The sequence below is a fragment of the Panthera uncia genome, chromosome A2 (assembly GCF_023721935.1).
Source record: "Panthera uncia isolate 11264 chromosome A2, Puncia_PCG_1.0, whole genome shotgun sequence".
NCBI lineage: Eukaryota > Metazoa > Chordata > Mammalia > Carnivora > Felidae > Panthera > Panthera uncia.
Genome location: NC_064816.1, coordinates 23,836,415 through 23,851,787, shown reverse-complemented (window position 1 = coordinate 23,851,787; position 15,373 = coordinate 23,836,415). Strand labels below are relative to the sequence as shown.

At 41.3% G+C, this 15,373-nt stretch overlaps 1 protein-coding gene across 7 annotated transcripts in view; it reads left to right on the top strand.

Annotated features, from left to right (window-relative positions):
* The window catches only part of ARHGEF3 (Rho guanine nucleotide exchange factor 3), a 306,479-nt gene that overhangs the window by 273,146 nt on the left and 17,960 nt on the right, over positions 1-15,373 (top strand). For 4 of the 7 annotated variants that reach the window (XM_049640760.1, XM_049640757.1, XM_049640761.1 and 1 more), the window contains 4 exons: positions 4,970-5,140; positions 8,376-8,438; positions 10,767-10,863; positions 11,036-11,112. In XM_049640760.1, coding sequence (XP_049496717.1) covers positions 4,970-5,140; positions 8,376-8,438; positions 10,767-10,863; positions 11,036-11,112 — 408 coding nt within the window. Of the gene's footprint in view, positions 1-1,236; positions 1,336-4,969; positions 5,141-8,375; positions 8,439-10,766; positions 10,864-11,035; positions 11,113-15,373 lie in introns of all 7 variants that reach the window. The other 3 variants (XM_049640756.1, XM_049640758.1, XM_049640759.1) reach the window with 1 other exon arrangement.

Sequence of the window (15,373 nt, the reverse complement as noted above, 5' to 3'; positions counted from 1 at the left end):
TGGTGGCAGGGCATGGGCGGGGACAAGGGGACTCAAATAGACCAGACCTGTATAGTCATTCTGAGTTCACCACTGACCTGAGTATAAATTCTAGAGCATCATTCATTAGCTGCATGACCTTCAGAGAAGTGTTACCCTTTCTGAGCCTCTGGTTTCTTCATCTGTAAAACAGGAGTAGCAATCCTTACTTGTTGGCTATACAAGGCTCTTAAAGTTGCCCTCACTGTGCCCAGCACATACAAACATGCCATTTGTTCAGTAAGCAAAATTGTTGAGATCCTACCATGTATGTGCCAGTTGCTGAAAAGTCCATCAATGAACAGAATAGATAGATATCCTTGCCTTCAAGGAGATTACCTAAAATGGGAAGAAACAGCACATGGTGAAAATAGAGAAAAGTAAAGCAGGAGGAGGGGGAAAGGCACTGGAAGGGATATGGCTGTTTTCCTCTTTCAAGAGGCATCCTCTTCTTTGGGACTTTTCTCCTGTGTAGTCACATGTTCCTCCCCCAGCTCCAATCCTCTCCTCTAATTGTGCCCAGTTGTACTGAGGACTCATAGAGGTGTAGGTCATGGTGCGTGGTCTTGACCACAGCCTAGTTGGCTGTGGGCTGGCCAGCTGCTGACCACACACCTGACCAGCACTCTTTATTGCTTCTTTCGGATTCTTCTTTTCAACATCCTCCCCCTAAATGGAGTTAAAAATATCAAAATGTTTCTTTTAATCCAGCCTGACTAAAGGTGTGTATCTGAAGTTTGATTGGTCAAAGAGTCACTCAGTAATTATTCCTAAAAGTGAGTAAATGCATTCCCTCTCCTTAACTAGATTTAAAATCTTAGAAGGCCAGGGCCCATATCATTGAAACCTCCCCACAATGCATGATTTGCATGTAAGTAGCAGGTACACAGCCCTCAAGGTAGAAAGAGCTCAGGTTGTGGACTGAGGTAGATCTGGTTTTGAATCCTGCCTGAACAAGTACCTTAGCCCCTTTGAGCCTCAGTTTCCTCATCAGTAAAATGGGAATAAACCTCCACCTTGTGGGTGGTTGTGAGGATGGGAGATAATTCATCAGAATTGTTAAACATGGGCAGGCACAGAAAGAGTGATATATGTGAATTTTGCCCAGTCTCTTCCCACTTTGTTCCTAAGCCCAGCAATCACTGAGGAAACACAAAACAAAGAATTCTTAACAATAGAGCTCAAGTAATACAGCTCACCTCTCTCTTTTCCCCCCAGACTGCAAAGGAAGAAAATCTCCAACTCTCTGGGAAATTTTTCAAGAAATACGTGAAAATGTGCTCAGTCTTACATTCAAAACATGAAACTGAAGTTAAGGTATACAGTTGACCCTTGAACAATGCAGGGGTTAGGGACACCAATATCTCCCACATTCCACAGAGAGTTGAAAATCCATATATAACTTTTGATCCCCTAAAACTTAACTACTTTATAGCCCGCTGTTGACTGGAAGCCTTACCAATGACCTAAAAGCCAATTAGCACATATTTTGTATGTTATATGTATTCTATACTGTATTATTACAATAAAGTAAGCTAGGAAAGAAAATGTTATTAAAATAATAAGAGAGAAAAAAGTACATTTACAGTACTGGACTGTATTTATCAAAAACAAATCGTGTAAGTGTACCCTCAAAGTTCAAACCCATGTTGTGTAAGCATCAACTGTGGTTGTTTTCTCTATTAGATTGATAATAATATCCTGTCGATAAGAGTATGGAAAAAGGTAATTCATATACCTTTCTGGGGACAATAAAATTGAAACAGCCTGTTTAGAGGTCAATTTGACAGTGCATATCAAATGTTAAAATGTTGATATTTCTTAAACCAAGGAATTCTACTTCAGGAATTTGCTTTACAAAAATAGCAGCACTGATGTTCACTGAAGCACTTTTTGTAATAGTGCTTTTGTAACACTGGAAATGATTTTAATGTCCATCAGTTGGCAGTTGATTAAATCCATGTGGTCCATCTGGACCATGGGATACTAACTCTGCACCCATTAAAAAGAGTGATTTTGGAATGATGGAAATGTTTTGGAACTACATGGAGGTGGTGTTTGTACAGCATTGTGAATGTACTAAAGACCGCTGAATTGTTCACAAAAATGGCTAATTTGTGTTATGTGATTTTCACCCCCCTAAATTATTTTTTTTTTAGAATAATGAGTCTTATATACTAACATGGAGAGACATATTGTTGAGTAAAAAGAGAAAACATTCTGGTTTTTTGTGATTGTTGGCAAATACATTTAAGAGGTTTGGAAAGATCTAGAACAAACTTAGTAGCAGTTACTTCCGGAAAGTAGACTTGGGAAAATGAGGGGATTTGTACTTAATTTATATACTTCTGTAATGTATGAAAATTTAAAGTTAGTGTAAGTTCCTTGCAAACTGGCAGTGGGGAGGGGGAATTTGAAGTTGGGTCAGGGGTTGAAACTGTTACAAGGTGGGCGGTTGATTCAAGTGAAAGTGGAAAATGTCTTTCATTTTGAATCTTATTTTTGTGTTTTCCTCTCTTTCTGCTCTTTAATTCCTACCCCAGCTATAATCAGAAGTGAAAACTGAGATCAGTGAGTAACCTGATGACTCACTTTGCTTGTTTTGACCTTTCCCTGCCTGTGGCTAATTGATTCTGAGTAGTGAGGATCTGCAAGCATTAGTCTGGTCACTGTTTATAAGGGCCTGTTTTCAAGAGATCACAAGGATTTGCAAGATGCCTTTAGTGAACTGCGTATTTGGTGCAAGTCCTTTCTTGACCAGCATAGGCCTGGTCCAGTGATCACGAGCTCACTAATGAGCCCAGGGGCTGATGGATGCCTGTGCCAGCCTGAGGAACTCATGTTGCTACTTGCAAACAGCTAGCTTCCTGCTTCTAAAAGGTTGTGGTAATACCTTGAAGCCCCTTAGAAGTTTCTTTTTACATTTTTCATTTATTCATTTTTTTCTTGAATTACAAAAAAAAATTATAAACTAGAATAAAAATCACCTATAATGTCATCAGGCAAAAAAAAAAAAAGAATTTTGTGGTGTTCCTTTTATATCTTAGCTCTTGTGCTTTTTTTCATAATTACAAACAGTATTCATGTACAGGTTTTAGTTCTGATTTTAACTTACATAGAAGGAATTTTTAGCTGTTAAAATTATCTCAGAACTGTCTAATTGGCTAGATAAAATACTGTCAAGCAGATGAATTATAACTTATTTAACAATACCCTTATGTTGAATAGCTCTCATAAAATTTACTTTCTTAAAGTTTATTGTTGAATCTCAAAATATTTGGAAGCTAGAATATCTTAGTGATGACAGCATATATGCCACAATCAAAATCAGTTCTTGCCCTCAGGAAGTTTTTAGGTCAGAGCAGGTGACCGGGAAGTATAACAAAATGTGATCATTGCTGTGTCAGAGATATGCCCAGATTGCCCTGGGAAAGAGTGGGACAACATTGGTAAAGGCTTTCTTAAGGGAAGAGTTTGAGTTATATCCTGAGGACACTTAGGAGTTAGCCAGCTAGTAAATGGAAGAAAAACATTCTCAGAAAAGAAGACTGTTTGAAGGATGCACAGAGGGATGGCAAAACATGATTCATTTAGGAAATGGCAGATTGCCCAGTAGGGCTGGAGAATAGAGGACTCACGGGTGAGTGGCAGGAGGTGAATCTAGATATATAGAATGTGGTTAGATTACAAGAGGCTTTCTATGCCAAACTGAGGAACTTCTCACTGAAGGCCATAGACATGTGGCCACAGCCTTGTCTTGCTAATTGAGGACGTGGTTTTGAGTGCAGAAACACCTCATTGCTTTGGCAAAGTTTAAGTGTGTTGAAATCTTCTAGGATGAAGGCTGAAGATGGTGCACTTAGCTTTCTTCTTAATCATTTGTATTTGTCATGAGAAGGCACTCTGACAGCATGTTTCAGCCACAAGGGTGAACTTTGGGTAGTTAGAACACCCTGAAGTCTACTAGAACCTCTTTGGAAAATAAAGTATGTCAGGGCAGGCATCATTTGCTGCCAAGATAGTATTTAGCATGTATATTTGTTGGTACTTTTCAAGTTGACAGAATCCCAACTGAGATTAATGTAAACAGAAGGGGGAATGTATTAGCCCCTTAATCTAAAAGTGACCCTTAAAAAAAATAATAATAAAATAAATAAATAAAAAGTGACCCTTAATGGCTTCATGCACAGTGGGATCCAGAGGTTTAAACAGTGTGGGTAAAGCTTGTGCCCTCCCTCCATCAGTCTGTCTGTCTCTCTCTCTCTCTCTCTCTTTCCTTCATTCTGTGTGTCCCTTTATTCTCCACAACAGCAAACAGACTTAACCACGTGAATAGAGAGAGTTGTGGCAAGAAATTCCTGCTTATGTTATCTCTTAAGTTCACAATACCAAAGGAATAAAGGCCTTTCCACTCTTTCTCCCATGTACCACTTAGCAGATTTCAGGGAATCAGGTGCTGCTCCCTGAACCGGGGTGGAGGAGTACTCTGACTGGTCAGGTCTGGGGGATCCCACCCTAACTGTGCACCAGACCCAATACCCAAGGATAGCAGGCTTCCGTTCCTAGATGGAAGAGAAGAATAGGAATAACGGCCAGATGTAAAGGACATCCACTACTGTTAACCCTTGTTCTTCTGAAGAGGGGGCTGTCTCCTGGAAAAAAAGAGGAGCCCGTGGCTCCCCTGAGAGCTGCCTCCGTGCATGTCTCTTTGCTGTGGCCAGGTCTCACAGAACGGATACTCCCAGCACATGTGTGAAGGCAGCCCCTTTGCCCAATTTCCCTTAGCACGTAGGCTCAAGAAAATGCCCCACTTCCCAAAAGGCCTTGTGGCATTGTCCTTTCTTTCTTGCAAACATCTGATTTATGTTCTGTCAGTGACAGGAAGCTGCTCAAACGATCCACCCTAGTCCTGCCACTGCCCCCATGACAGTTTGTTTTTCTCATTGTTTAGCGTTCCATTAGCTTCCGCAGTGAGAGCCGTCCTGACATCCTCACCCCCCGACCCTGGTCCAGAAATGCCGCCCCCTCAAGCACGAAGCGGAGAGATAGCAAGCTGTGGAGTGAGACCTTCGATGTGTGCGTCAATCAGATGCTTCCGTCCAAGGAAATCAAACGTCAGGAGGTAGGCTTGGGACCCAGGAGCTGGCCCTGTGTCTGGAACAAAATGCACTATAGGCGAGAGCCAAACTGGGTCTATCTACACCACAGGCTCCAAATCAATTCTTCCTTGCGTTTGTAGGAGGACAAATGGGGGTGTCAAACCTTGTAAGGAACTAAGAAACCAGCACCCAGCTGGGTGGGTGGTTCCTGCTTTAAAAAGAAACTGATGTGAAAACCTGAATTTACAAAGAAAATGAATTAGGAAGTGTCTATTTAGGATCCTGGAGCTCACAAAGTTAATCACTTTAGGTATATTTTGATAGCAACTTCTAGAATATTTTAAGATATTTGATTGATAAAACTTTGATTCTGTTTTGTGGAAAACTTTTCTATGGAAGGCAGTTAATTTCATTACATGTGAATATTTGGTACCAATGGCCCTAAATGACTGTGGTAATATTGCCCTTTATAGAAAGCTTGTCAGGTGCCAGGCTGTGCCAAAACACTTTAAATGTGCATCATCTAGTGAAACCCTTGGAACATCTATTTCTGTGGAAAACCTGACATTGACAAAAGGAATACTTGAAAACTTTCTAGGTTTTGGACTCAGCCATTCTTTTCTAGGAATCTATCTGCCAGACACACTCATACACAGATGAAAAGATATAGATGTAAGCATATTCATCACAGTAATGTTTATAATAGTGCTAGAAGGAGCCTGAACATCTATTGCCAGGGACAAACTAAATAATATGTCTCTGTACATGGAAGACTACGTAGCTGCAGAAACACAAGAAGTGCTGATGCGCATGTACGGATGGCTAAGTGGATAAGGCAAGGCACAAAGTAGGGTGTGTTATGTTCTTTTACCATTTATGTAAAAGAAAGGAAAAATAAATGTATGTGTGTACGTGCATATATTTGCTTGTAGAATCATAAAATATTCCTGGAAGGACACACAAGGAACTAATAACATTGTTGTTTCCTGGGAGGGAGCTGGGTGGCTGGAAGGAGGTTAGAAGGAAAGTTTTTCACCACCTACCCATATGTACACTATAAAATTTGAACTATGTTGTGTTTTTTTTTAATGTTTATTTACTTTTGAGAGAGACAGAGTACAAGCAGGGGAGGGGCAGAGAGAGAGGGAGACAGAATCCGAAGTAGGTCCCAGGCTCTGAGCTGTCAGCACAGAGCCCAACGCGGGGCTCGAACTCACCAACCATGAGATCATGACCTGAGCTGAAGTTGGACACTTAACCGACTGAGCCACCCAGGCGCCCCAAATTTGAATTATGTTAATGTATTATCTAGTCAAAAGAAATAATAAAGCATTTAAGGGGTGCCTGGGTGGCTCAGTCAGTTAAGCATCCGACTTCAGCTCAGGTCATGATCTCGTGGTTTGTGGGTTTGAGCCCCACATCAGGCTCTGTGCTGACAGCTCGGAGCCTGGAGCCTGCTTCGGATTCTGTGTCTCCCTCTCTCTCTGCCCTTCCCCTGTTCACGCTTGGTCTCTCTCTCAAAAAACAAATAGACATTAAAATAAATAAAGTGAGATGCTGGGTGAAAGCACACTTAAAAAAAGGCATTTAAAAATAATACATGCACTGAAAAAAACCTGTGAAGAAACATGGCAAAATCTTAATGATGGTTAAAGATGGTATTACAGGTACATTAAAATTTTCTGCTTTTGTGTTTTGTAACACAAAAGTTGCATAACTTTTTTGTGTTTTCCCAAGTGTCAATAGTATAAATATGTAATTTGTACAATCTGATAGAGGGAAGGAAGGAAGGAGGGACTGATTCTGCAGATCAGATTATTAAGGCACAGTGAATATAAATTCACCCATCTGCAGCGTTACAGAGCTGTGATTTGAACCCAGGTCCTGTCCTACTCCAAAGCCCATGGTCTTCCTGGTGACAGTGTGCTGCCCCACAGCAAACATCTGAATGTGGTGTTTCTCAGTATGGGGTTCTGGGGTTTTCCTCTCTTGGAGGCCACATTTGGAAGTCAGACAGTCAGGCCTGTGGAAGTGAGCTCTAGTAAAACAGATGTATAAGGAAATCTGAGGAAGGTCCAGATAAAGTCTAGTTAACTGCATTGTGCCAATCCATTTCCTGGTCTTGGTAATGCTCTGTAATTACGGAAGATGCCACCATTGGGGGAAGCAGAGTAATAAGTGCACAGGACCTCTCTACACTATTTTTACAATTTCTCCTGTGAGTCCATAATTATTTCAAAGTAAAAGGTTAACAAGATAGAGTGCCAGGAGGGCATGACATGGAGGCTTTACTGGGCCTCAGGAGGGGCCACCATGCACTGGCCTCTAGTACAGTATTCTGCCTCCACCTGCTTTACCTGAGAACAAACTCGTTGTCTTATAGTCCACCAGCCCCAGAGATGGAGGGCACTCTCCAAGCCTGCTCACTTCTTCCCTTTAGTCTGAAAGAAATGTAGTAGTCCCCAAACCGTCACTCCTATTAAAGGACTATACGTATCACCCTTCAACAATTAATGTTTGCCAACAGTTTAGACTCCCAGATGAGTGAAAGAGTATTCTACGCATTATAGTTCTTAAATTATGATGGCTTAGCAGAGCCAAATTAGAAACGGTCCATTTACACACTCTTACACACAACTGGCTCCTAGAATTTTATTTATTGTACTGTGTAGGGCTGAGAAGTAATTTAGAATGAATTAACTCCACCAGACATTTAGAGTGATAAAATATTGGATTCTTCCTACAATTCCAGCCTCAAGACAAGTGGCTGATAAGAATAAAGCTTTCTCCTGAGATTCACCTTCTGTTGAGTAGAGCAAAGACAAATTGTGATGGCCCAGTTCATAATACTTCCATGTCCATCACTGAGAACAGACCCCAAAATCATTTATGATGGCTGCTGCGCACACGAGAGATGCAGAACCCAACTGTCATTATTTTACCTAAAAAAATTCCCTCTTGCTCTGCGGCACCCAAGTTCTGTAACATGAAAGATGACTTCCTGGGTTAGAAACATACGTGAAACCTCTTTCTCCCACAAACAGGTAAGCACATTATGCAGAAGTATTGCAAAAATTGTCCTTTATAGGTTTTAGCTACTAGATGCATTTGCTACAGGTTAATTTAACTTTTTAAAGAATCCTTTAAAAATACTTAAGAAGTTGGTAGATTTGGGGCTTTGGGCAACAGAACCAGTGCTGTTTGAATTTGGTCTCATAAGTGGAATGTTCAGTGGATGTGTTTTTTCTTTGCTTATAGGCAATCTTTGAGCTTTCCCAAGGAGAAGAAGACTTGATAGAGGACTTGAAATTGGCAAAAAAGGTAAATATGAATCCAGTGGTCATTTGGGCCACCTCCTTTTTTTCTTCTTCTAGTTAATTTCACATTTCTAAGATTGTGCCGTATGAGAACTCTTTTTTGTGACTAACACAGGCCATCAACAATTGAGAAGAAACTGCACCAACCAAGTAGGGGGGAAATGGCTCAAAACAAGAAGGTTCTCTGGACCTGGTGTCTGTCAGGGTTCTCCTGTGCATGTCTCTAAGGCACCTCAAGTAATACTTGAGTTTAATCAGAAAGTGTTCACAGAGGCCTGGCTCTACATATATTTCATTGTCTCTCATGTGGGGCCTCCTTACCCATGGAAGAGAGGGTGTGGACGTCTGAAACTGGAACTGTGTCTTAGAAATAAGGTCGTTTGAATCTCTTAAGTAGAGAAAGTGGTAAAGTAAGACAACTGCATGCTATCATATAAGCTAGGGTCTTTTATATAGAAACGTGTGTTTTAATTACATTGTGTGCTGGAGGGGAGAGGAAACCTGTGCCTTGTAACCTGTATAGTCTTGACAACAAAGCTTTCCCAAAACCTTTCCATTTCAGTGACCCCCATGAAGGCTGAAATCCAGATTCCTTCATCTAATATTCCCAGCCTCTTTAAAGAATTAAGGGTTGGAAAGATGCCTCCCTTCTCTTACGTGTCCTTAGTCCAGATTCCTGCTGATATAAAGTGTCCTCTGTAGCTTTCCTGGGAGATGGCCATCCACGCTTTGCTTGGACACAGCCAAGAAACTGAGTTTTAGGTGGGGCTGGAGGAGGAGGAAGACAGAGATGACAGAGAAGGCGTTTAACTCTGAGAGACATCTTGCTCCCCCTTCCTGTGTCAAGACCAAGGCTAAGCACCTTAAGGGTGTTTCACTGCCTTCCTTTTGCTTGTGGCGGTTCTACCTTCCTGGAGAGCCTTCCTCTCCTTTCAACCATCCGCATCCAGCCGTCCTCCAGGAACTAGCTCAAATCTCAGCTCATTCTTCACCAGTATTTACTGCCTCCTTCTCCATTCAGACAGCTCATCTTAAATCTGCTCTGAATACTCCAGCTTTAAGTCTCTCACCCTCGAGGCAGTTATGATTTGATTGATTTTTGCTACTATGTGATATCTCTTCTGTTTTTAATCTTGAGCTATTTTTTAAACATATATCTAATTATCCATGTGTTTTTCTTATCTCCCAATGAGCTTTATAAATATCCTTGGAGGCAGGGATGGTGCCATCTGAGTCTTTGTGCTCTATTACAGTGGCCTATAACTGTGTGTTCTTGTTTAATTATCATTAATAAGAGGTGATAGGATTAACAGAGATTTTGCTGTCTTGGCTTCAAAGCAATCATAAAGGATGCCACCACTTTTTCTTTCTTCCTTTACTTAGTTTAGATATGGACTAATTGAAAAAGAACCTGCTAGTAACTAATTTTGTATAAACAGATATTTTTAAGCTGCAGGATCTTCAATAAAGTAAATTTTTAAAACATCATATGAATCAAGTCTTCTCTATACTTAGGATTTGTGCCCTTGCCTAGATGTAGGCTATATTAGAATAAAAAAGCTTTTTAAAAATATGCTTTGGTTTATCAACAACCGCAAAAGGCTCAAGGCAATACTAGATTCTTATCTGTTCTAGCTACACCCATCTGCTGCTTCCATAGCATTATGGGAGATGTTGTTTGGGGAGAGCCAGGTATTTTGTTATTATGTAGGGCCTCACAGACACAGACGCCATTTTACATTAACCACTTGCTTCCTCTGATTAAAAAAAAATGTTTTTAATGTTTATTTTTTTGGGAGAGAGAGAGAGAGAGCGCGTGCGCGCGCGCGCGCACACACACACACACACACACACACACACACACACGTGCGCACAAGTGGGGCAGGGGCAGAGAGAGAGAGAGAGAGGGAGAGAGATTCCCAAGCAGGCTCCGCACCATCAGCGCAAAGCCTGAGGTGGGTCTCAAACCCACGAATCGTGAGAACATGACTTGAGCCAAAATCAAGAGTTCGATGCTTAATCAACTGAGCCACAGGCACCCCACTTCCTCTGATTTTAAATTTTTTTTTTCAACGTTTATTTATTTTTATTTTTGGGACAGAGAGAGACAGAGCATGAACGGGGGAGGGGCAGAGAGAGAGGGAGACACAGAATCGGAAACAGGCTCCAGGCTCCGAGCCATCAGCCCAGAGCCTGACGCGGGGCTCGAACTCACGGACCGCGAGATCGTGACCTGGCTGAAGTCGGACGCCCAACCGACTGCGCCACCCAGGCGCCCCCCACTTCCTCTGATTTTAAACGTTTGCTTCCATCTCTTGCCTTTCTTATGTAGGCCTATCACGACCCCATGCTGAAACTCTCCATAATGACAGAGCAAGAGTTGAATCAAATTTTCGGAACACTGGACTCTCTCATTCCTCTACATGAAGGTATAATTTTGTTCACACAATGAGTCATGACTTGTGGCTTTAATTGAGTCATCTTACAAGTCATGATTATGTAATAACTTGATTAACCCAGAATCTACTTCCAGTCCTGTTCATATTTGAATGCCTAACAAAATAAGCATGCTGTTTTTTTGTTTTTTTGTTTCTTGACCAGAGCTCCTTAGTCAGCTTCGAGACGCTCGGAAGCCTGATGGCTCCACTGAACATGTTGGTCCCATCCTCGTGGGCTGGGTAAGAAGAATTCTCTGGTCTTGATTAAAAATAAATTTCAATAATGTAGATGGGAGTTTCATTTAACTAGACTTCTTTTGTTTTTAAGTTTATTTTTGAAAGAGAGAGAGAACAAGCAGAGCAGGAGCAGAGGGAGAGAGAGAGAGACAGAGGATCCCAAGCAGACTCCAGACTCTGAGCTGTCAGCGCAGAGCCCAACACAGGGCTCAGTCTCAGGAACCGTGAGATCATGACCTTAGCTGAAATCAACAGTTTAGATGCTTAACCGACTGAGCCACCCAGGCGCACCTTAGCTAGACTTTTCTTTGTTGGCAAATGTTGGTTTTACTTCAGAAGAAATTTAAATGGCAAATTCTTATCAAAATTTATCATTCTGTTTAGGCTTTATCTCTTTAAAGTATGGAAACAATTTTTTCCTGATTATGAATTCATAGCATTGAAAGATAACTTGGCCTTTGGCAGTAAGTAAAGGCACATATGAAACAGTTACTAGGTTTATATCAAGTAAAGTAAAACTAGTTAACATCCAATTTAGGCCAATTACTAATAATACAATTATTACCCTTTCTACTCCAGTAAATATTCAGAAACATATTCTTATCCACCACCACCAAAAAAAAAAAAAGTGCTTTATTTAGGCTACCAAAAAAACCCCAAAAAACTCTCATGGTAAAATGTAATTTCATAAGCAAGTAGTACTAACCATTGTTAATGTTCAGCATACATCTGATTATAAGTAACTTCATAGGAAGGCTTGGGATTATGCTGACCTTCATCCCAAATAACCCATTCTCTTTCCTAATTGAACAAAGAAATCAACTGTGACCTTAGATTAGGGGCTTATGGGTCAATAGATTATGGTCTTGGGTGGAATCTGTGTTTTGTTGGGTGCGTAATGCGGTTGTTCATTTGCCCAGGCATGCACTATTTTCCCAGTCCTCACCATTCCCTGTTACTACATTTCGGTTTCCTTGGAGTCTTGTGTGCACCACCCCAGCTGCAAGTGGTCTTCAGTTGTCATGAAGTGGGTAATAAAAGCAGATCACTTCCATGACTTCTTCCAGGCAGGATTAGATCTCTCATGCCTCTGATCCACACATTGTTCCAGAAAAATAGGCAGGAAGTGCCACAGCAGCAAGCATTAAGTCATTCCACTGTTTGGGGAATGTTTTGTGAAGGTTAAAAATCCTACTATCATGTGAGTTCCCTTTATCCAGTTACATTTGTATTTATATCTTAAACTTCCTGTGTCTTCGAGTTCCTACGTTTTGACGTTGATCTCTTATCCTAACTTCTGCTTCTTTTTTTTTTTTTTAAGTTTTTTATTTATTTTGAGAGAGTCAGGGGAGGGGCAGAGAGGGAGAGAGAGAATCCCAAGCAGGCTCTGCACTGTCAGCAAGGAGCCCGACACAGGGCTTGAATCCACGAACCGTGAGATCATGACCTGAGCTGAAATCAAGAGTCAGATGCTAAACCTACTGAGCCACCCAGGTTCCCTTAACTTCTGCTTCTCAATTACTTCCTTGATCAAGAAATTTTGAGGGTTTCATGACTGAGATAGCTTTAGTTCACAAGTCAATTTTAGCACTGGGGCCAAAATATCCCAAGGACACCTGAAAGACAAGCAATGTTCTGAGATGAATAATTTAGAAAATGTGCCTTAATATTTCAGGAGAGGCATTCATCTTATATTTTTGACTTTCATTTTATTATAAGCTGTGGTAGATGTTTTAACTTCTTTAGCCTTCAAAGAAATTTCTCTAAAGAAAGCCAGCCAGCTGGAGACAGAGAAGGTGTCATGAGAAGAGAGATTCTGCCTCAATATTTCTTAAACTTCCTGAGTCTGTGGGCTGCTTTGATGGCCAGGGAGGGGGGGTGGGGGACAATGAGGCTGCACACCAGAATTAGCAGGATGCCTGCTCTGTGTTTGATGAGAAGGCAACATAGGACAACATGGTTTCCTTAGGCATCATGTACAAATTGTCAGTTCATGCCAGAAGCAAAAGTGTTGGTGTTTGCCTCATAATTAACTTTTTCTGAAATAAATGTCTGCCACTTTTATTAGGAAATTGGTTTGATCTGGGGGCAGCTTTTGCAGCTCTTTTCTGTACACACTCAGAGGAAATGTGACTACCCCCATTGCTATCTGAACCCTTCAGACATCACATGAGGACTTGCAGCTTGAAGAGCAGCCCAAGATTAAACAACCAGCCCATTGTGACCAGGCCTCATGAGAATGGCCCTTATTGATCAGGCCCCACGAGCTGTTAAATGTTTTCCCTCTTTAAACTGCAGATGTGTGCATGCGAGTGGGAACTGTAAACCAAGTGGTACATCTGTTTGAGTTCTGGTCTTTTTAACAGAACAAAATAAACATCTGAGTGGACTTTGAATGAGAAAAAGTCAGAGCCCATTCGACCCATGAAAAATTGATTTATTTGCCGCCCCCCCCCCCAGCTTCCAACTCCCTCAAGGAAAAAAAGGTGAAAAAAGAAACCCTTTTAAACAAATGAGCCTCCCAAGTGGGACATGCCTGACCAGTCCTTTTGACCTTAGATGAATCAATTACTTGTACTTTGAAGACCTAAAACAGAGTGGTGGTTTTCTCAGGGAGCCACTGTGGTCACTGAGGATCTGTCTCCTAGGCGGGTAGGCCTGATTTCATTCACCCCTCCATCGCACAGAAACAACCTCCCAAGTGACTTACCTTCATGCTAACATTTTTTCAGTAATAAAATAATTGATAAGTTCTCCAAGCAGCAAGTTCTTGTGTTAATTTGGTTCTAATTCCATTTTAATTGTATAGGGAGAGGCAGAGTGCATGGAAGCAAAAAACAGATTTGTTCTATTGCTTTTCACAATGTTAGGGAGTTAGAAAGAATTTCTAAAAGTGAAAGAGTTTCCCTTATAAGTTCTCAATAGTCTATTTAAAGACATGTTGTGTAGTTCAGAGCTTTGGGGGGAAGGGTGGGGGAAGAACATGCTTCAGGCCGGTTTTGTCTCTAGCTGAGCAAGTGGTTTTGTTTCTCTAAACCACAATTTCTGCAGTAAAAATATCCCAGGGATAAATAATAACAATAGCTAGTACTTACTGATTCTGTTTTGTTTTTTTTTTAATGTTTATTTATTTTTGAGAGAGAGAGAGAGAGATAGAATGTGAGCTGGGGAGGGGCAGAGAGGAAGGAAGACACAGAGTCTGAAGCAGTCTCCAGGCTCATTTGGGGGAGAGAGAGAGACAGAGTCTGAGCTGGGAAGGGGCAGAGAGAAAGGGAGACATAGAATCCGAAGCAGGCTCCAGGCTCTGAGCTGTCAGCACAGAGCCCAAGGCGGAGCTCAAACACACAAACCACGAGATCATGACCTGAGCCAAAGTTGGATGCTTAACTGACTGAGCCACCCAGGCGCCCCAAGTACTTACTGATTCTTAACCAGAAACCAGGCTCACATACTTGTTATCTGCCTTATCTCATTAAAAAATAGTATATGCCTTTTGCAAGTGGGGCAACTGAGGCTCAGAAGAGTCACCTGATACTGTCCAAGTTAGGCTTTGAAACATAATTATACCTGGTTCCAGAGTCTGCCCTCTTAACCACTGTGTTATCACCTCTCATGTTTTATATAAGTGAATGTGCATGTATTTGGGAACCAAGATGTGAACATTCTTCATTCTCTAACAAGTTACAGATCACTTGTGGCCTTTTCTAGCCAGTGGGTTGAACCAGATAGCCTTTCAGGTCTTGCCCAGGAAATGAGCACCCAGTCAGGTGTGGACACAGGACCAGAGCTGGATTGGGTTGCCATGGCAGCAGGAATGGCAGGATCAGAGAGGAATGGCCCACTGGACGGTGAGCAGCAGTGTGGTTGGAGTTCCTCACTAGTATACATCCGACAGTTACTGCTGATTTGTTTCTCTGTAATGAAAACATTCGGCATTTCCAGGTCTTTTCAAAAGGCGAGGAAGTGGAAATGAAATTAAGAGGGCCTGAAGCTCTTTTTAATTAACTCTGAAAATCTAAATTACAAGCCACAATACCACATCTGGGGTGTGTGTGTATGTGTGTGTGTAAGTAGCAATTATCATTTACTTTCAGATATAAGGTTGAGGAAAGAATTTCTGCAGCTCTTTTTTTAACACAAAGGTTTGTGTTTTTTTGTTTTTTGTTTTTTGTGTTTATGACACATAAGGAAGGTAGACCTTTCCAAAGAATGTGAAACTCAACAGTGGACTTAAACATTACTTCCTTGGTACCTTTGTTTGGTT